Below are 21,566 nucleotides of genomic sequence, written 5' to 3'. Positions count from 1 at the left end.
GTAGATCTCGAGAAGGGTATGGGCAGAATTATGTGAACTTTAATATTTCTTAATCTTTCATGGCGAATCATTGATTTTGGACGCCACGGGCACACCGTTTTTCACGAAAACTCACCGTTTGTACAACTTTTAAACGTCAATGGCTTTAGAGTAGACAGGGAAAATCTGACGTCGGTCGGACTAATTCTCTAGGAGGAGTTTGTTATTATGGAGTGTATTAAAAAATCCCAAAATGGCCAATTTCCTGTTTTTTTTTGTTTTTTTTTCTTTTTTTTTTTTTAGAGCATCGCTCCAAGAGGCTTTTTTGTACATCTGGACATGATACATGTACCCCAGAAACTCCGTACATGTAGGTAAAACGTAGCGCGGGGGCTGCTTCGTTGAAGATCACTTCCTGTTGCCAGTAGGTGCTGCTATGACTATGGGTGAATGTTGTTTTGTACATGTGTTTAGGGCAGGACTTTTGTTATACTTATCAAATTTGGTGCAGATGTGAGCATGTTTACTGAAGTTGTAACATCTTCCTGTTCATGGCGATGACACGCCACGGGCAAACTGGTCGTCTTGTAATAACCGTTTGAATAACTTTTAATCATCAATGGGTTTAGTGTGCACAGCGAAAATTTGAAGTTGATCAGACTAAATCCCTAGGAGGAGTTTGTTAAAGTACAAAGTTTGTAAATCGCCAAAAATGACCATTAAATCCAAAATGTCCGACTTCCTGTTGGGTGTCGGGCATCGCTCCAAGAGGCTTTTTTGTACGTCTGGACATGATGCATGTGTCACAGAAATTTCGTACACGTAGGTGAAACTTTGTCCAGGGGCTGCTCTATAGGGGGTGCTAGCGAGCCATTTTGCCACACCCATGCGCAGAACCCATAAAATACGAAATTTTTCGCCACGTCTGAACTATGTGCAAAGTTTGGTGAGTTTTCGAGCATGTTTAGGCCCCCAAAATTGAGGTTACTTTGCAGAAAAAAACAAAAGTATAATTCCTTCAGTTTCAATAGGGACCTCACACACTTCGTGATCGGGCCCTAAAAATGTTTGTGTATCTGTGTTTCAGGACTACATTGATGCCCACCCTGAGACCATCGTTCTGGACCCTCTCCCGGCCATCCGGACTCTGCTGGACCGCTGCAAGTCCTACCAGCTCATCCACAGAATAGAGAGCTGTATGCAAGGTAAGAAGTTTCGAGTTAACTTGGTGACACTTGTTCATAGCAATCTCCCACCGACTGGCTTACGGCTGCGTCAGGCAAGCATCTGTAACAGAGAAGTCTCAATTTTGCAAGTATTGATTAGTGAATTTGCTCACAGAGGAGAAGTACATTTGCGCTCTACTACAAACTGATAACCAATGGCCTATTTTGCCCCATTCATATAAATAAGTGAAGGCTGAATATTAATAATACAACTTTTAAATGCAGTAGAAACACTGTAAACCGCAGCCCCCAAAATGTCTATGAAGTTCAGTCTTAAAGAGTTTGAACGAAAACTCAATGTCGTTTTAGCCAGTGGTGCCTGATAAACTGGCAACCGCATACGTTTTGCTGTATCACTTTGTGGCGTGACCAGGCTTTTCCTCTGTGTGTAGAGTCAATATCACATTGTGTCATGAGTTCAAATGAAGCAAACACCATCAGTTTCTCTGTTCCTCTCCCAGTCCTCATTATTTTATAAAAGCAGAAGATATCTAAAATAATAAAGGAACCATTGATTCCATGGACAGTGCCTTCTACCTTAAAGTGTCTAATGTTGTTAAAAGGATAGAGCTGTGGTAAATGCAGGTTCTCTGTCTATTCTCTTTACTTCCAAAGGAGACACATGGATAACGTATGACGGCACTGTCGCCTCTCACTTGAATTATGTTGCTAGATGCTTCCGAGCAGATGTTTAATTCTTGGCGGTTGAGCTCTGTGCTGATAAAATAATTCCTCTCCTCCCTTTTCATGCGACAAAAGCACCTCTCCACTTCCCCCTGCCTGAACCCAGTATGAACTTGGCTCTTTGTGTTCCTCACTGAAGGCTCAGAACTCGCCTTTGAGTCAGCCCAGCGACCCCTTCCTCTGTCACTGAGCACACAAACTAAATCAGGGGGCAATGTATTTTGGGTGGAGGCAGAGAAATGCAATGACGACAGGAGCGCAGTACCTACCCACGCACACTGTAAACACACCTGTGACTCATCCACATTTCCTTTACCCCCATACATGGCAGAGAACATAAAGCGTCCATGACTCTGTGTGAGACTGCCGTGGTGTCAGAGCAACGGTTCGGAGGCGGTTCAGCATGTCAGCAGTGTCATGAGTTTCTTAAAATAGATTCATCTTTTTATCTAAACAGACACGATGGCTGTTGCGTAACAAAGAGTATAAGCTGCATCACTCACTCACTCACTGTGTTTCTGGTTTGAAGAGGAAGATGGCTCACTGGCTGCATTTATAGGAAGCTTCTCTGTTTTGTTTTTTCACCACTCTGCTTCCATTAATGCAAGTGGTGCTCTCTGCTCACACTTAGACCCGCATACCAAGTCATTATAACCCTACACCACTGTGTTTGTAGAAAAAAACAGCATGCGACCAAGGTTAAATGTACTTTCAGGGGGGGGGGGAAACCCTGAAACAACTGGGTTATGGTTAGAGTAAAATGGAGGACGGTGTCAGAGTGGAAAGTCTACCTTGCTTTCTAAGGCACGGCCACTTCCTCCTCCTTATCAGCAGAAACCATGGAGTCCTGGAGCAGCTGCCAAGGCAACCCAGTACTGAAAGGCCATAGAGAGCCTGCCATGGTTCACAGTTTGCATGACTCAGAATAGTACTCAATAGGAGGAAGCACTTGAGGTGCTCTCTGAAAAAGCAAACCTTATTTTATCTCTTGAGTGGTCTCTCGATGTTAAATGGCCCCAGTCACAGTACATTCAGCTATTCTGCTCTGAATTGTTTAAATTAATATAAACTTCAGTACAAGAATTAGCTCATCTTAATGTTATGTATAATAGAAAATAGCCAGACAAGGGGCCACACAAGCGCTAATGGATCAGTGTCACTTATTCATAGTTGTGCTTATTGGGACTTTGGCACTGCTCTGTTGTCCGACTTGGTTTTGTGTTTCCTAGCAAGGTAATTGTTTATGTTACTTAGTGGAATCCACTGGTTCCTGTGTATGCTTGAGTTTTGATATCTTCAAACTGTTTTATAGACACACAACCGTCGTCAAGTCAACCCTTCTATAAAACGAAAGCCTCTGTCAATGTTATCCTTCCCCAGCTCAGGATTAAAGAGTTCTCCTGACCACAAGCAGATTCCTCGGGATCAAACTGAAACCTTTCTGGGTTTATTCGCATATTAATCAGATGTGTCTTAAGGTCCCCTTGCTAGCATTAATCCACGCCTCTGCAACGGCCAAAAGGACACGTGTCCCTTTTATGCAAGTGATCAATATTTAATCATAGTTGCAGCGTGAGAAAGACAAACACGGAGACGCCGCTGAAGCTGCCCAACCTTAGTAAAAGATTTGCTGCCTGTCACGTATGATGGTGCTTTGTCAATTGATCTTTTTGTAAGAATTATAATAGTAATTGAAGCCTCTTAGAGCGCAATATTGAGAATTGCATTACTCTCGGGGGGGGGGACGAAGACAGAGCAGCGAGAGAGGATGTGGGGGTTTCTAAGAAACAAGCTCTAAATAGCAACAGGAGAATTCAGCTTTCCACCTAAACAGCTCTGCGCTTTATGAAGCTTAATGTAACTTCTCTGTTGTTCTCTGCACCTAATGCCTCAATCCAGAGGGAAGATATGATCTGAATCTTAGGTACTGTAACAGGCCTGTGGAGGGATTTCTTTTCTGTTTGTTCTCAGGAATACCAGTCACTGCCTATAAGTTTGGGGTTTATTTATTTATCTCTCATGAATAGGATGTGACAGAGTGGAGGAAATGCAGTAGATGGCCTCAATGAGATAAAAGAAGAGAAAGAAAAGAAGTGTAACTGCATAACTCTATTTAAAAAGCATCTCATTGCAGAGTCCCGTAAACGTCGCCCTCGGCTCCACTGGGTCTGCTGCGAGCATGCAGTGTTTAGACAGAGCCAGAGATTGATCCTCCCCGCCCTCCCCTCCACCCCTGTATCCCTAAAACGTCAACTAGAGCCAAGCATGCACGCTATTACAAACTTGGCGCATTCTCTTATCCAGCATTCCCTGGTCTCTTTATTATAAATCCTTAACTTGGAGCTTGAAATGTTTTCCATTTGACAAGGTTTAGGGCTTTTGATGGTTTTTTGTTTGACAAAATTTAACGCCTTCAGTCTTTGGGAAATCAGTGATGTAATGGGGATATTTTCCTCGCCAGTCTGTTTTCTGAAAGACATTATGCTGCTATTCCTGTCCTGCAAAAATAACAGCAGTATGACGAGCGTGGCTGTAGCCAGTGCAGAGATGACTGAACAGTAACCCTCCAGGGTTCATGCTCCTGAAAGTGGCTAGTTGCAGATTCATAGACCCAGCTACACAGGGAAAGGTTAAAAACCACAGAACATCTACCCAGCAAAAACAGAAACATTTGATCCAGATCTTGCATGGTAATAATCTGCATCTTTAAAGATGCAGATTTGCTTTTTGGAAGTAAAAATAAAAGTGTTCCTATTAGGAAATTAGTTTTGTATAGTGGTCAAAGCAAATGTTCAGCTGCAGTGGAGCAATTCTGGAGGGCACATCAACAGGGTGGACACTTGAAGGATTATTCCAGGTAATTGTGCTTATCTGTAGCTGTGGTATTCATTTTTGTAGGTGTGTTTACACTGTACTCACCAAAGGCATTGACGAGATATTGGAATGTGCTAAAACAAAGTCAGTCGATCAGTCTGGTTGTAAACAAGCCACAGTTGAGCCAGATAATCCAAACCACTTTTTTTAGAGGTAAAACCAAAAGACGCTGTCTTACATAAACACATAAAAACTGTGCTTGCATTACTATGACAACAGGTCAAAGTTAAGACTGGATATTGATCTTTAAACTCAGATGTATGTTTACAACATATAGTTTGATAAGATATATATAAAAAAGAATACAGATGCATGTAGAACAAAAGGAGGTGCAAATTGCAATATATGGTGCAATGCATTCATTATTAGGAGTTACTATTCTATAGATTACCATCAGTGAACAGGTTTGGGTCATGATTTTGCTGTTCCCCTTAATTTTCTCTTCCAAATAAGTTTGGCTAACCTTGTTTTTTGTTTAAAACACCTGACTGTCTGCGCTTTCCCCAATCTCAGCAAATAACAAATTTAACAATAAAAAATTCATATGGCAGTATGCTCATCATAATTTCCCAGAACCCATTGTCACGTCTTCAGATTGCTAGTTTTGTCCGACAAACTAAAACTCAAGACATCTGAATTTTACAACCAGTGAATTAGGGCTGCGCGGTATATCGGTATAGTGAGTATACCGATATAATTTCAAAAGAGAGATCAAATTAGACAATACCGTTTATACAGATTATAGTTTGATGTTGAGTTAATTATTATGTTTCAGTGAAGTCCTTGCCAGTGTTTGCTCCTCTCTCTCCCTCACTGTGCAGCCATGCCCCTCCCTGTGCGTCTGCGCGCAGCCGTTTACTCACAAACTTTCTCACAACATGGAGGGAGACTCAGTCCACACTGCTGAAGACCTGGCTTTTAAAAAGGAAAAACAGCGGTTCAGTCAGTTTTTCCCACACATACATTTTACTTCGGTGGTCTACCCAGGCTAGGCGACACATTGTAGCATTTATCAGAGAAACACAGAGTTATTACGTAACGCGAGACGTCGGACATTTTACAAGAGCGGACCAGGTAACTTCGACAAGTGACAGTGAACACACCAGTCAGATGTTATGCCTTAGCTACCACGTTGGTTTTGTTTTGAAAGTCTACGTCGTCAACTCCTCAACATGCAGCTGTGAACGGAATCGCGGGAGGAGGTGGATTCAATAAGTGAGTGACACTTAAATAAGGTGGAGAATGAAGTATAATTAAAATGATGAAATAAGAAACAAGCCTCTACAAATAGTAAAAACATGCCCGCTAAACCCAGGCCCAACCCCCCAGCATATCTATCTATCTATCTATCTATCTATCTATCTATCGGCCAAGCCCTACAGTAAGTCTGTAGGACCTATGCTCAGAAAATGACAAACTATGAATCAATTATCAAGATATAATAATAGTATTATTTTTATTAACAATGAAAATGATGGCCAAACGTACAACAATAAGCTGCTTTAGTGATGTCTCCCTGATCACTACACCCATCATGTAGCCCTATTACAGTAACAGAGGATCCTTAACACTGGATTACTGTATGTGGCTGATTTTACTGCGACCTGCTTTGCAGCTTGATGTTACTTAAAGCGTTTTTGTGATAGCGCTCAAGCTTTAAAAAAAAATTTGCCTCGTGCATCAGCTTTCATTGTGGGGTTTTCCAAAGGTTATTGTATACTATCTGGCTGCTGTGGGAGCTGTAGGTGTCTGTGGGGCCCAGTGAGCAGCAACAGTTCAACACTCAGCACTGGAGTAAATGTAGGCAAATGAGATTCTCCTGACCTCAGCACTAGCGGGAGCAGAGAGCCCTGCTCCACTGAGGCCCACAGCACAAAGACCAGCATGGTTCTATTGTGTTTTTATCATTAGCTCTTAGTTTGGCCCCCCTCACTGATTTCCTGTGGCGATATCTCCAACCAGCCGCCTTATCACCACCGTGTACCTACTGTAGAGGAAATTACAGAAGGCAGAACGTTAATATAGATGCATCGTGAGCCCTGATATGGTGGCGTATGACGGAGCTTCAGGATGTTCGTTAATTTCAGTCTTATCGGAACTGACCGACCTGCCGCTACAGGATGTGATGTAAAAAAAAAATGATGCAAGCAAATGTGATGTAAAACATGGTGGTGAGAAAGAGCCTGAGTGTTTGTCTTGGCCTCAGTTATGTTTAATTAAGGTATGGCTGAGTATATTTATATTGTGTGCTTGAACAGTGTTTTGTTTGCTGTTGGCCAACTAGTGAATGATAAATCACACTTGTCAGTCAGGTGATGTATCTGATGTATCTGTAATATCCTCCTGGTTTGACTTGTCTGTAGTTCCCCTTGAGAGAGAGAGAGAGAGAGTGTGTGTGTGTGTGTGTCAGAAGGCCCTGGCAGCTTTCTTCTTTATTTGGACAGGAGTCATTTGTTCCCCGGGGCCTCTGCTGTGTTTGTGGTCTAAACCTGTTGCAAGGATGAAATATAAATACATGGACAAATTTAGTTAAATAAGGTGTACATACGTGACTCGTCTGCTCCTCGTGTCGAACAGGACTTGAGCATATTTGCTCAAACTACGGTAGGATGAGCTGCCCTTCATTTTTTCCTTTTTTTTTTTTCGTCTCTAAGTAGGCTATGGATGCTAACTGAAAAAATAGCTTTGAGTGCTGCTATTTCAGGAAAAAACAGGGAAGATAAATCACTCTCCAGTAAAGCTGTTCACCACGGAGCAAAGACTGACAGTAAACCAGTTTTTAAATATTACACCAAAACAAGATTTATTTGATCAACCATCAGTAATAACTGCACCAAATCAGACATTGCACCATTTGTACATATATCATAATGCAGATTGTGGCCTTGTTGTATGATGTGAACTTACTGACTGGAAATTGATCGACAATGCTTCTTTTTATTTTAGATCATTAGACATTAAATATTTTTGGCTTTTAGACTCTTGGTTGAATAATGTAAGAATTTCTTTTAAAAATTAGAAATACCACACAGTCAATCAATTCATCTTTTTAAAGATGAAAATAATCTTTTAGTTGCAGCCATATTGTAAGTAATTCTCTCACTTTGTAGAAGCCTATACTAGCGGAAATATCTGATTTATACTCCAAAACAGTCTATTCAGTTAAACAGAAATAATAATGCAGTGTTTTTTTCTCCAACTCTTAACTCAATTCCCTCCATGTTCGTTCTTTTTATTAGATGAGAGGATTTGCTCTCCCCCATTCATGGTCCTGAACACCGAGTGCAACCCAGATGTGCTGGAGCAGATCAAGAGGCAAGGACTCACATTCCCCTTCAGTAAGTATTTTTTTTACCTCAGTCATCTTCTTGATACTGAAGACTTAAATCTATACTCCATAAACATTATTTACACCTTTTTTATAAATGCTGTTGTTCATTCAGCACCTGTCTCACATGTGTGCGTTCACTTTCAAAGTGTGAGAAAAGGCCTTTGTGTGAGCTGTTTGTGTCATTACTGCTTTTCAGTGTTTCACTAAGTAAGGCTACCTTGTTAAATTCTGTTCGCCTTTTATTTCTTCCTCAGTTTGCAAAACACGTGTGGCTCATGGAACCAACTCCCATGAGGTAAGAGACCACAGGGCTCAAGGGTCACTCGCTGCTCGCACAAAGCAAACTGTGAAGGGTGTAACACGTGTATTATCACAGGATTGTCATTTAACTCAAGTACAAACAACAAAATCAGATATGTGCTGTACCCTCATGTGTCTTTGTCAGCTGCTGTCAATACTCAATGTCAGGCTGGCCAAATAGTCGCCATTCCTCCACCCTTAACTAGACTAGTGTCTGAAAGTGTCTGTTGGTTTGAACAGTGGCTTTGATTGATTAATATCCTCTTTTTTTCAAGTTCAGGTGTGTCATTTACAGTGTGTCCTCCTGTCCCACAGATGGCCATTATCTTTAGTGAGGAGGACCTGAATGACGTGAAGCCTCCATGTGTGATCCAGAGCTTCATCAACCACAACGCAGTGCTTTACAAGGTGTTTGTGGTGGGAGACTCCTACACAGTGGTGGAGAGACCTTCACTGAAGAACTTCCCTGCTGGACCGGCAGGTGAGGAGACAGACAGGTGGAGGGAAAGAGAGAGGGGTGGGGAGGTTGAAGGGCTGCTAACAGCCACACAGGACAGACTGTACAAGTTGCCATGCTTCTCCAAATTATCCAATAAAAGACCTCATAAAACGGCTTTACAGTCCCTGTGATTGCACCTATTCACCCTTATAAGGGATGCAGGAGAGTGTAGTTGAGTTTTTTTGGCGTGGCGTTTTTCTCCATAAACATGTCAGAAGCCTTACCCATGATGCGGTGTTCAACACAGGGTTGTCCCCTGAAACAAATGACTCAGGTATTTGCATGTGGTACATTAGAGGCCCTCATGCCAACCAGGTTTCACTGTCAGTGAAATAGTCTGCTTTGCAGAGGGAACAGTTGGAATGCTGATTGGTGCAGCAGAAAAGTGCAGCTCCTGTCAAACACCTAAAGCAACATAGCACAATGTTACATCTGCACTGCATTTACATCACCGTACTCTGCAGCCTAGGGCTATACATTTAGTTTTATATCCACTAATTGGAAGGATGAAAGGGTAAGGTAAGAAGATGGAGAGAAGTAGGGTTGAGTGTTTGGAAAGAACTTAAAAATAACGGTGGGAGAGATGGTCTGTCGCATCCAGCCTTCCTTCCCATGTTTCTGTCAAGTAAAACTGGTGTTTGTTAATCCAGTCTGGGAATGTAGGAGCCCATCTGCCCAACACTTCATTACCACGACCCTCTACAAGCCGAGGGGCATATTTATTTGGACAGTGATGGAATTTACTTTTTCCCTCCACCCCTCGCCCTTCCCTCTCACACTCTCTAATGTTAATCATTACAATGATAACAAAGAAAGAAGGGCCAGTAAGTTTTGCAGCTCTTCCCGTCAAATTAATCACTGCTTCAAAGACGATCCCTCGACCGAGGCACACAACTTACAAGCTGTTTTGTTCTTAAAGGTGGGGTATGGGATTCTGGAGAAATCCAATACCATGACATGACATACAGTTGCTGCTGCGAAGCTAACATGCAGAGAGGAGGAGACGGTCCCAGAGCCAGCACACCAGCTCCAGACAGCGACATTCGCAGCTCTCCTGCTACTATAGCTAACGCCACAACACTAGCATATCTTGGCGAACTAGAAAGTAAGCTGAATGTCCGTGGGCAAGTAATTTAATGTCACCTGACACACAAATCATGGCTGGAATAGTGATTTGGAGTTCAGTCCGAGTCATTTGTTTGTTTCCCATTTACAGAGCCAGGGCTGTGTACAAACACCAGATTTGTTTTCAGCACATACAGAATGGACAGCTAGACAGAGAGGAGACATGCGCTGAATTTGACAAAAAGACGTGTATTGGATTAGAATTGCATACCCCACCTTTCAGTGAATACTCAACATGATACGTTTGACTGAGAAGATTAAAGGTTAAAAGACTTAACACCAGGGTGGTCTAGTTTTGGGTTTCTGTTTTCTTTACACCAGTAAATGAAGACATTTAGTAAAACGGAATGGTTGCCTCATTGCACTGTGCACAGTTGAGCTTTGCTGCCATCTAGTGCCCGAGGTGAGAAATGGGAAAAATCAACCTCACCTTTTTTCCTCCGCTTCCTTTTCAGACAGGAAAGCAATTTTCTTCAACAGCCACAATGTTTCCAAACCAGAGTCGTCCTCAGACTTGACCACGGTACGTCCAACATGTCACCGACTGACATCCTGTGATATTATGAGTTTTTGTTGCTATTATACTTAAATATTTTATCTTTATCTCAGAGAGAGAACGTGGAGGGAGTGTCTCAGCCACCCAATGATGACGTCATCCGAGAGTTGTCCAGGTCATTGCGGCAGGCACTGGGCGTGTCCCTCTTTGGCATCGACGTCATCATCAACAACCAAACAGGCCAACATGCCGTCATTGACATCAACGCATTCCCTGGTAGGTGCAGCCTCCCGTTCGCAGGCGGGGGTTGTTTTTTATTTGATCATCTTGTTTTGTTTATCTGCACATTAAGCAGATAACGCTGCCAGTTCTATTAAATAAATGCCTCTGTCACCTGTGTAATCCTGAACTCTGCGTTTGAGGTCAAAACGTGCACATGAACTACAATGTTATTCTACTAACCACATTTTATAATTAAATCAACCCAAAAAAATGCAATAGCTGGGAGGCAGTATAATTAAATTAAACAGAATATTAAAATTTTAAGGTTAAAACCTAACCTATCATGTTATGACTAGAATGTTTAGCATTATCTAAACAGCAAGCTGTTTGAGAGAGAGTGAGAGAGAGAGAGAGGTATCTCAATGGTATGTGAACAGGCTTATAATTGAAATTGTTGTACAAGCAACCCTCGTGAACATTTGGAACATGGTCTAAAGCTGAATTAGCTGACTGACTGTTCCCGTGTCCTCAGGTTATGAGGGTGTCTCTGAGTTTTTCAATGACCTCCTGAACCACATCACCAGTGTGCTTCAGAGCCACAACCCAGACTTCACCCCTGCCGGCGAGCAATCCAAAACCCTGCCGGTGAGCACCACAGTACCTAACGCCGCCCCGCCGGCCTCCGGCTGCTGCAGCATGCTGGGGAAAGAGGCCAGCGGCAGCCCCTGGATCGTAGAGGGTGACGGAGGGCTGAAGGGCCCCCGTCAGAGACTGGGCTGCAACTCAGCTATGTCCCCCAACTTCCAGCAGCACTGTGTCTCCACAATAGCTACCAAGGCTTCCTCCCAGTAACTGATCCCCTGCCCCCACTCCGTTTGATCCCTGAACAAAAAACGGATGACAATGGTGACAATAATAATGAATAATCATAATAATTATGATGTTAATGATGATAATATATCTAATCAAAAAGCAAACCTTTTCCTATATAGTTATTGAAAATGATGGTGATTGGGTGTAAGCTTTTTTCTCTCTGCCTTTTTTGTATTTTTCGTTTTGTCTAATGAGACTTAACAGTACTGTAATGTGAACTTTTGGGAACTTTAGCCTAATAGCTGATTTTATTTTTCTCTCTTATGTGAGTTCTCTGTAATGAAAAAGGGTCCAGATGAGGTAGCTACTGGGAATGGCCGAATCGGGACTGGAGAAAGATGTGCAATGTATGATCCGTTGTATCTCCCGCACACACGCATACATACACGCAGGTACGTTTGCATTGCGACAGACCATGCCGGTGATGTGTGTTTGTATTCTGGTCAATACCACTGATTCCTCGGCACAAAGTGAGGGGGAGAAAAGGTGGCTGGACATTCGAACACTACTCCACAGATCCCGGGCTGCTACGTGACTGTGGCCATCTGACGGCGGAAGACATAATGACCCTGAACATGAACGACAGGATAGTTTTGGGTTTAGTTAGTTTGAACAAACAAGTAAGCGCTTAACTTTTCTGAGTGCCATCAAATTCACTTAGAGCGTAGGAAGGATGCCTGCAGGAAAGAAAACATGATCTTCAAAGGTTTAAAAAAACAAAAGTAAATCTCCATGACCATGTGACCAAGGTTTTTTTGTTTGTTTTTTTGGATGATTGTTGTTGCACCAATGTTTATAGGTCTTTTGAGTGTTTTACTTTGTCGAGTCCCGGATGTTCAACAAACAACCCGTGTCCTTGTTTGAGTGGCTCCAGTGCAGGAAGATGAGGATCACATTCCCTTCTTGTGTTTGTGGATGTTTTCAGAGAATTCCATGATTTTTCAGAATTCCAAGTGGGATCTTGTGCGATTTCTCTCATCACTTCATGGGTTTGTAGTCTCCTTAAACAGACTCTCCATGTGTCTTCAATGCTTGAATCTGCAATGTGAGCAAACTACTCTCCTGAGGCCAACTTGACCTATAAACAGACTTGGGGCTGCTGTGTAGCTTGTCACTATTTATAGAATTGTTTATCAGAAAATCAATTATTCCACAAAAATTAGGTAAAATGTGTGTTTGGATACCCAACAGTTGGGTATCAATTATTTTGATACCATTAAATAACCACAGTTCTAGATAAGTGAGGACTTTGTTCAGCTTTAATACCTCATTTGATTTAATTTTAGTCTTAACAGCAATTACAAAATGCAGTTAAAGAAACCTTCAGTCCAGTCGGTTCATTTGCTTCAAGCTTAAATTCTCCGACCTAGTCTTCTATTCCAGCTGCTGTATTTGTGTCACATGTTAAAATCATTTGGAGGGGAAGTGGGGGAGACGGTCCAGCTCTTGTTCCCAGTGTTCACTGTGAGATTTTTTTACTCAAATTTTGTTAATATCTTTGTCCTGATATCTACTAAGAGCAACTTTATTTTATGAGATTTTATGGGGGAAAATGTTTTATATAATTGAAATGAAATGAAAGCACGGGCTGTTTTTGATCAAACAGTGGCTATTAACAAGAGGTATGGTGAAAATGCTGGGTCTGGTTGTACAGGTGGTATCAAAGGGACTAATGAGCTTGTGGTTGATGCTGTTGTCTCCCTCTAGCATCTAGTGGAAAGGAGAGCCAACCTGCAGAGAATACAGATGTTTGTAGCCATGTCATCCAGCATCTCTCTGGGGCAAAAGAATACCAGTGACAAGTGTCATGAAGCAACAAATTCTAAATACAAAGGTGTTGCAGCAGGTTCAGGGGAACCTTTCCCCCAATTGCTCATCTTGAAATAGGGGCAAAGATTTGGGTGTGCACCTGTTTAGGTTGGAGAGGATATCTGTGTACACCACTATATTGTGTCCTATGTTGTGTTCCTTATCGTGCTTCTAAATGGGAAATAAATGGTTAATCCTACCTTTGGTCATTTCTGCAACCTAGACTGTGTCATCATGTTCCCAGCTTCCACCTGAATGTTTACATCTTGTACAGTACGTGTATATATGCCTAGGCTTACATCCGTACAGTATGTTATTTTGTATCAGTTCTGTAATTGAGAGGAAGCCACAATTTTGTGACCTTTTTTTAAATTAAAGGGCCAAACCAACAGGGTGAAATAAACATGTGAAACCTTATCTGGCTCCATTTCATTTAGCTTCTCCTTACTGATTATTTGTGAGTAAATGCTGTTTTGTCCTGTTTTCTGTAGGTTTTCTTATTTATATAATATACTGATATCATTACATTCACCCACACCTTTAGAACTGTTACATGAGACTACAAGCTGAAATTTCTTAATTCTGCTAAATCCATTTCATTGTTCTCATATGGTCACTATTAGCACATAACTGCTTTATACCTTTATCTAAGTTTTAATGATATCCTGCATGTGTGGTAGCTTACTTGATGTATTTATAAATGCTGTATTACTAAAAACCATGAGGTAGCTCTAAACACTTTAATTTCTTTCTACAAAAAAAATTCATGAATATGTCGACTGTAAAACGAGGTGCAGCATTTCTCCACCCAGCCTCCGGATGTTTATTGATTCTCTCTCAGCATTTATGAATCACATTTCATAGAATTGGAGACACAGTAAAAAAAAAAACAACAAAAAAACGGACACATGACGCAAATGTTTTCAACAAGGCCAACTCAGACTCTATACAAAATGTTAACTTGTCAAAATAAAAATATATCTTTTCATAATCTTAAGACTTCTGTACATGTAAAAAAAAAAACAACACATACATATATACATACAAGACCAGACAAAACACAGTATACAGGTTTCTAATGCTACTTTTGATGGGGGGTTTTTAACCATGAGGTGTTAATGAGATTGTAGATGATGTGCTGTTGGGTTGGCCAACAGTCCCAGGATAGTGGAGAGACAGTGTAGCTTCTCCTTGACGTGTTCTGGCAACTTCTCGTTCTCCTTATACCTGTAGAGAAGAGAAACGGTCACTTCTGCAAATATATGAACCGAAAAACATTCTGTTTATCGATAATCATTTAATAGTTGATAATTAAACAATGCTCTTGCGAGTTACAATAACAATCATTTAATTGTTACTGTAACTCGCAAGAGCATTGTGTGAAATAGATTTGTTTCCTGTTAATTTTTTTTGTAACTGTCGATAGCGGGGCTACTGTTGAATTAAAACAGCTGCTGCAGGCTCCAGGATGTACTGTATTATAGTTTAAGAATCTCCCTCTAAAGATTAGATTGATTATTTAAAGCAGTCCCCCAACTGTCTTTTTATAACACAGCTGATAGACACACGCCCATAAAGCGACTCATTTCTAACATGTTTAGTACCTGGTGAGCTTCCCCTCTGGAGAAGTGTAGGTAATGCAGGAGACTCCTGCCTGAACCACCAGCTGAGACCCGTCGTTGAACTGCACCCACACCTCGCCACTCGTCAGCTATGGATACAAAAACAGAGATCTTTTTTTTTTTATCACAAAGACAATTCTTTCGCTGATTGTAAAATATAAAATGAACTTGTCAATTACCTGGGATGCCCATCCAACATTGGGTACAAATATCGACTTAACCACTTTTCCTGTGTTCTGTACCAGGTCCTGTCGCACTGGGGAGCCCTTCTTACCCAGACTGGCTGTGGTGAAATCAGACCCATCGTAGGAGATCATCTGGGAAAAAAACATTTTAAAAATCAAAGAGAAATCTCATCACAGACTGGCTGTTAAAGTCTCTAAACCTTCTGTTCATACATCCTGAAGTGTAGGGCTGTGAGACACTCACTGAAGGGGTGATTTGTGGAGGTTGAGGAGGTGATGCCGTTTCAGGAGGCACCGGATGGGAGGGCAGGGACGATGAGCATGGGGACTCCGGGTTGACAGGTCTCCTAGGAGGGGTGATGTACACACAACTACCATTAGCCACACATGGCAAGGACAGCATTGAATCCAACAATATACAGATAACAACGTGTTCCCCTCACCTGCCGATAGTTATGGGGAAGAAAGGGACATTTTTGGTGCTGCGCAGCTCCTCTGCTGTGATGGCGGCCTCCAGGGACAGACACATGCTGTGGCCTTCATCCGACAGCTCCACGTACAGCCTGCTCTCTTGGCTCAGGCCGCTCAACCCCACCTCGCCCTTCACCGTGTATGACTTCCCGCTCTTCTCTACCACCCGCACCAGCTCAGACGTCTTGTGGGTCTTTGCTCCTGCACAGCATGAGTGTGTATGAAGCACAACATGTGAACTCAAGCAGAAAAGGTCTCTCGGTCTCTCGGTCTCTCTCTCTCAACATACACACTCGACTCACCATCATAAAAGTTAACTTCCAGGTCTGCGTTCGGGGAGTTCTCCATCAGCATGACCTTTGCATGCTTGGTGTAAAGGGTCACTTTTGGGGTCTTGGATTTAACAAGCTGCACAAACTTGGAGGCGTATTGGTACTTCTTCCAATATTTTTCTGTGACAAAGAATAAATTGATCAACATACAATTTAAATTCTTACATCAGATGACTGTGTGATGCATCCATCAGAATACCTGGAAGGTCCTCGTAGCTACAAATCAGAATGTCTTCTGGAGGAGCAGGAGGACAGTCCAGGACAGGAAAACCCTTTCCACCATTAGGCTGGTATATCGTCACCTACAAGAGATGATGGTAATACCTTTCCTATCATATTGTGCTACCAGCCTTAAGTTATATTATGTTGTTATGATGCCCCCATCCAGTCAAATGTGGTCAAATTAAGAGATACTTTGTGAGCTTACCATTGAACCATCACAGGAAATCCGAAGGACTTCTTTGACCCTCTCTTGACCATTGTGGCATTTTAACAACTCCATACACACTTCACTTGTGTCTAGGATGCTCACCTTTAGGAAATACAAGAAGAAAAAAAAAGACATCAGCAATAATAACAACTGCTCACACAGTGAAGATTAACAGATAATCAAAAGATATCATCTTACAACAGCATTTTTGGTCTTCTGTCTGATAGGTTTCAGTCTGGACGCGCACAGGGGCGGGACTATGTGTCTCAACGTTTTCTTTTCCTTATCCACAGTGGGCTTGGCTGAAGGGAGCTTTAACTCTCTCCCGTGAGGAGTCTGGAACTCTGCTCCGGGTACATTTTCCCTGTATGAGTCAGAGTTGGAGGGAAGGCTGTGGTGCATGTGGTGCTGGTTCAGAGCTCGGCCCATGGGCTTGTCCGTCCAGGAATTATGAACCCCTAAAGGTCCTCTGCTGCTGTGGAAGCTGCCGCTGCTGCTGTGAGTGCTGCTGTCTGTGGGCCTGTGCCCTGAAGCTGAGGCAGAAGAGAAATGATTTGCTTGAACAGGATGGTTTTAATTATGTTTAGAGAGTTTAAAGTTTCATTCTTACTGGAGTGTATAGTCGCCTCTATATAGGGTATATAAGGGTAAATACACTAATAACAACATATTCATAGGCAGTGTCCCCAAACAAGGCACAAGATAATCCAAAAGCAAATAACTTAATTTTACCTTCATTATTGAGCCAATTAGTAACTCCCTCCAGGTCTTGAAATTGCAAGCTTGGTGGATGTGCAGTCTGTGTGGATAATGAATACCCACAACTGAAACAGAAAGTGTAATCTGTTGTGTCACTTGTCATTAATGTGCAAAACTGAACAGATGATCATGAATAGAGAGACTTCTTACTTTGATGACTGTTTGACGGGAGGGGAGGGGAGCCTTCCACACTCTGGAAACGGGTGCTGAGTGGAGGACATGGGGAACACCGGTCTTCCTAAACCAGTCAGAGTCTCCTCTGAGTGGCATCTCCCCAGCTCGGCGTGACTCGGCCCCTGGCCTGATGCAGAAGAGCCGGAGCGATCTGAAGAGTGAGCCCTCCTCAGGTAGCGAGAATGAGGCTGTCCACTTTCTCCACCATGAACCCCCCTGCCCTCTCTGTGAAATCTATCCGCCAGATGCTGCTGCTGCTGCTGCCGCCACTGGTCTCCATCCTCAAAACAGGCGCTGCTGTGTTGACGTGGAAGACTTGGAACAGGCGCCATGCGGTTAGGCAGGGCAGAGCCAATCATGTGCCTGGTTCTCCTCTGCAGGCGGCTGCTGCTGCCTGCTGAGGTGGAGGAGGTGCAGGCTGTGGAGATAGTGGCAATGCCGCTGTCCATGGATCCTTCATCCCCCAACCCCAGCTCCTTGGTCCTGACCAGCAAGCTCTGGGTCATAAACGGGTGGTCCAGTACAGCAGAGAGGCTGGGCCGTTGGGCGGGGTCCTTCTGCAGCAGCTGATGGATCAGGTCCTGCGCCTCTAGAGAAACATGGCTAGGCATCTCATATTCACCAAGAACCACCTTAGACAGGGTGTGCCTGACTGTGTCCGTGTCAAATGGGGGACGACCCATCAGGAAGGCGTAGAACATGCACCCCAGTGACCACACATCTGATTCCAGGCCATGAGCACTGCGGGTGGCCACCTCAGGGGAGATGTAGTTGGGTGTCCCGCACATGGTGAAGTGCTTTTCATTCGGGAGTTTGAGCTGAGTGGCCAGGCCAAAGTCTGCTATCTTAATGTTCATGTTGCTGGTCAGCAAAAGGTTTGACAAGGTCAGATCTCGATGCAAGATGCCGTGAGTATGTAAATACAGCATTCCTTTCACTATTTGATGCATGAAATGTCTTGCTGTGGAACAAAAACATGTTGTTTTTTAAAGCAGGCACAAAACTTAACCTCACTAAACCATTTACTATTTAAAATAGTTCTTCCTGACCTTCATCCTCAGAGAAAGGCATCTTCCGCTCTTTAAGGTACCGACTCATCTCTCCATTGTGGCACATTTCCAACACCAAGTACACATAGTTGCTGTCCTCAAAGTAGTTGTACAGCTTAAATAAAGACATAATATATAATACATGATATTTATTATAATGTCAAAGTAAGAAGAAAAATCTGGAAATACATTTGTCAGGATTCGTAAACCTGAAAAGTTGTTGGACTACTAAAAATTCACACCAGGAACTAGACAAAGCAAATGAGCCTGCTCTCCTGGTTAATCTTCAAAAGGCATACTGATGACCGATCCTAAAATTAAGTCAAGTGGAAACAATAACAATAAGAACAATAACACTGAACAAAGTAATAGGAGGTAATAAAGAGGTAGGAGCAAGTTCTCCACATTGCACAACCATGACAATGATAACACAAAGCTGACATACATAGTTTTTTGGGAGCAACTGTAATGGCAGACAATTTTTTTCATGTTCCAAAAAACTTGAGTGAATTCCTACAAGTAGTGCTGTTTGCCTTTCACTGCACAGCTGGGACATTGTGAAGTCTGTTTCTACTTAAAGTGTACTTTTAACATTTAACATTTATCCCTCACTGAAAATCTAAGAAGGAGAACAAATATGTGAGTGCCACAACAGACTTAATGTAGTGCAATAATAACCTACAACAACAGGAAATGAGTTGTGTCCAGCCAACGTTACCTCAAGTATTGAAGGATGTTTCAAACGGCACTGAATTTCCACCTCGTTTGTCACACGCTGGACCATACCAGCTTTGTGCATTGCTTTCTTGTCAATCTGCAGATGAAAACAACAGGGATAATTATACACCTGCCACTCATGGCATCAACATGTAATGTGGTACTGCGCAGCTGCATGGTTGTTTGGTCTGGAGGGTAATAGTCAATCTGTCGCCCACAAACACTGTGGACTATTCAGACCTCATTTGTGGGGAGTCAAGGGATCACAAAAAGCCCTTGGGAGGCAATTAACATCTAATAATCCTAATAAACTGTCAGTTCCTGGCAACAGCCTGGGTGTTAAGTATCTACATTACAGGTAAAGCATGCTATAATTACTGGTACCCTATATCACTGACAGGTGGGTGAGGGATTCTTACTGTTTTAATAGCAACCTCCAGGCCCGTCTTCACTGATTTTGCCCGGTAAACACATGCAAAGGAGCCTTTCCCCAGGAGGGTGAGGACCTTAAAATCCTACATGAGAAGAAAGGAAGAAAATAAACACATTTTTAAAAAACATTACAGGTGTATTAGAAGAAAAATACAACTGACAGAGTACAGACTTTAAAGTACTTCTATTGTGATCCCATAACAGACAGGATCTTTAAAAAGCATGATACCTCGATCCTGAGCTCCTGAGCATAAAATCCGCATTTCTCCTCATCTCTGCTGGCTTGGGTGTCAGCAGAAAGGTTTTGGGAGAAATAGTGAGTAACTTGATCAAACACAGTGCCTCTAGCCAGCGACATGACGGACGCACAGCAAAACAGACAATCCAGCATCTACTGACTTCACATAGGATAACGTTAAATCCTCCCACAACAAACGCTAACTGTCAAACAAGCCACCAACACCTGACGCTGTCATATGGCCAACCAAAACCTTTAATTATCCCGGCTCTCTTCCCGCTAACGAGGACAACTTGTAGCCGTTTCCAAGCAGCATGCTGAATTAACGTTACCAAACTGACGCAGTGAGGAGGAACAACAGCTTGTCCGGGGAGAGCCCTTATTGTAACTTACACCCAGGTAACTAACGTTACCGAGGCTGCAACACACTGCTGACAACAATAATAATACTAACAGCAGCAAGTTTAAGTAAAAAAAAAAAAACACCTAACGTTACTTTCAGGACATCTGAAACAACAAACAAGGTGAAACGAAAAGTCAGAGAACGTTTTTGGCTGATTAAATGGCGCATGCTTAAGTTATTAGTAGAATTAACATTTGATACATTTCACTTAACTATAAATGTATCAAACTGACTGATTTCTGGACACTTTCAACGTTATTATGCAGGGACAAACCCCGTTCAGCGCACGGCCAGTCAGCACATTTAACAGCTTTGTTAAATCCAACCTTAAATTAAGCTAAATCTACCAGCCTGAGTTCGTCTGAAGTTAGCTTGCGGGACGTTAGCCTAACATGACAACTCACCTCGATCTTCTCGCCGATCGAAACACTCATCGTGCCTTGTTTTCGCCTTGTAAATGCATGAGGGTTTGTAATAATGGTCCTCGCTCGGTTGCGTGCATCTATAGACAGTACAAGGGTCCTCAGAGGGCAAATAAGTGTTGTTCTGCTGTTCCCCTCCAAAACTTTGCCATTTCTTCCATTTTGAAAATATCCGCCCGTTACTCACGTCTTCGCGTCACACGCTGCGTCACACTCTACGTCACACGACAACAACGGATTTACCACGCCCCCTTTAAGAGTCTCGTTGAACTCCTAAAACTACATATAAAAGTGCGCTTAAGGTACAGTTTTATACTTGTCTTCTTAGTTTTGTAAGCTTGTACATTTAAGTTTGTATCCGTAAAGCTTATATTTGTATAGCAGATGCGAATTAGCTTAAAGCTATAATCTGGTACAGTGCGTCAGATGGTAACGTTTAAGTTTTACTCATGGTTTTACTGCACGCTGTCCCTTTTAAATAAAATAAATAAATAAAAAAAATATTTTCAGGTCTGTGCTTAAGTCTGAACAAAGGTTGTGCATTCATTCTAGGGAGACCTAAAGTGTTCAAAATTAAATAAGTAAATAATACATCACTAAATAAGTAACCTGAGGTGGATGTAAATTTAATGGATTATTTTTAACTTTCCTGGTTGCATTAAACATTTTGTCTGTTGCTATTTACATGATTATTACTGTCTAATTTATTAATTTCATTTAAAACACTTTGGAGCTCCATTCATAATATCATTAAAAGCTTAATTTTAACAGCTGAGAGTGAGGAAATCACAAGTGAAAAGTTCTTCTCTGGAGACAAGTGCAATTTTTAGAACCACAATTATAGTTTTGTTGGCAACTAGGATGCCCCTCATTTAGTTCATTTTTTGCATGACAATAAAATCTCAGTATGTAAC

At 42.2% G+C, this 21,566-nt stretch overlaps 2 protein-coding genes across 6 annotated transcripts in view; one reads left to right on the top strand and one right to left on the bottom strand.

The window, feature by feature from the left end:
• itpk1b (inositol-tetrakisphosphate 1-kinase b) overlaps window positions 1–13,835 on the top strand; it is a 35,634-nt gene extending 21,799 nt beyond the window's left edge. Inside the window, exons 5-13 of one of the 4 annotated variants that reach the window (XR_006827173.1) lie at window positions 1,067–1,184; window positions 8,003–8,101; window positions 8,349–8,389; window positions 8,710–8,875; window positions 10,474–10,541; window positions 10,628–10,790; window positions 11,269–11,642; window positions 11,880–12,001; window positions 13,317–13,835. Coding sequence is in view for 1 of the 4 variants with exons in the window: in XM_046062945.1 (XP_045918901.1) it covers window positions 1,067–1,184; window positions 8,003–8,101; window positions 8,349–8,389; window positions 8,710–8,875; window positions 10,474–10,541; window positions 10,628–10,790; window positions 11,269–11,588 (975 nt within the window). In the remaining 3 variants the exon portion in view is untranslated. Of the gene's footprint in view, window positions 1–1,066; window positions 1,185–8,002; window positions 8,102–8,348; window positions 8,390–8,709; window positions 8,876–10,473; window positions 10,542–10,627; window positions 10,791–11,268 lie in introns of all 4 variants that reach the window. The other 3 variants (XR_006827171.1, XR_006827172.1, XM_046062945.1) reach the window with 3 other exon arrangements.
• A 360-nt stretch (window positions 13,836–14,195) lies between these two features.
• plk4 (polo-like kinase 4 (Drosophila)) lies at window positions 14,196–20,849 on the bottom strand. Of its 2 annotated transcripts, none has more exons than XM_046063538.1 (15): window positions 20,635–20,849; window positions 19,577–19,672; window positions 19,159–19,254; window positions 18,441–18,555; window positions 17,368–18,352; window positions 17,191–17,282; window positions 16,657–16,991; window positions 16,456–16,560; window positions 16,228–16,330; window positions 15,999–16,148; window positions 15,669–15,897; window positions 15,470–15,572; window positions 15,220–15,357; window positions 15,023–15,151; window positions 14,196–14,645 (listed from the first exon to the last, which is right to left on the bottom strand). In XM_046063538.1, exons 1-15 carry the CDS (start codon window positions 20,662–20,664, stop codon window positions 14,640–14,642), a joined length of 2,712 nt encoding a protein of 903 aa, XP_045919494.1. In that variant the 5' UTR covers window positions 20,665–20,849; the 3' UTR covers window positions 14,196–14,639. The 2 variants fall into 2 exon arrangements, with proteins under 2 accessions (XP_045919494.1, XP_045919493.1); XM_046063537.1 differs by having other exon boundaries at window positions 15,023–15,129; window positions 20,635–20,848.
• Between the last annotated feature and the right edge of the window lie 717 nt (window positions 20,850–21,566).

The sequence above is a fragment of the Micropterus dolomieu genome, linkage group LG11, assembly GCF_021292245.1.
Source record: "Micropterus dolomieu isolate WLL.071019.BEF.003 ecotype Adirondacks linkage group LG11, ASM2129224v1, whole genome shotgun sequence".
NCBI classification, from domain to species: domain Eukaryota; kingdom Metazoa; phylum Chordata; class Actinopteri; order Centrarchiformes; family Centrarchidae; genus Micropterus; species Micropterus dolomieu.
Note: the sequence above shows the minus strand (reverse complement) of the source record. Positions and strands in the feature narration are given on the sequence as shown.

Excerpts from the sequence above, each read along its gene's own strand:
- plk4 (XM_046063537.1), bottom strand. The coding sequence starts at position 20,664 with ATGAGTGTTTCGATCGGCGAGAAGATCGAG. Across the intron at positions 16,331-16,455 it reads TTTCCTGTGATGGTTCAATG|GTGACGATATACCAGCCTAA; the intron begins GTAAGCTCACAA and ends CATCTCTTGTAG. Across the intron at positions 14,646-15,022 it reads CCAGAGGGGAAGCTCACCAG|GTATAAGGAGAACGAGAAGT; the intron begins GTACTAAACATG and ends TCTTCTCTACAG.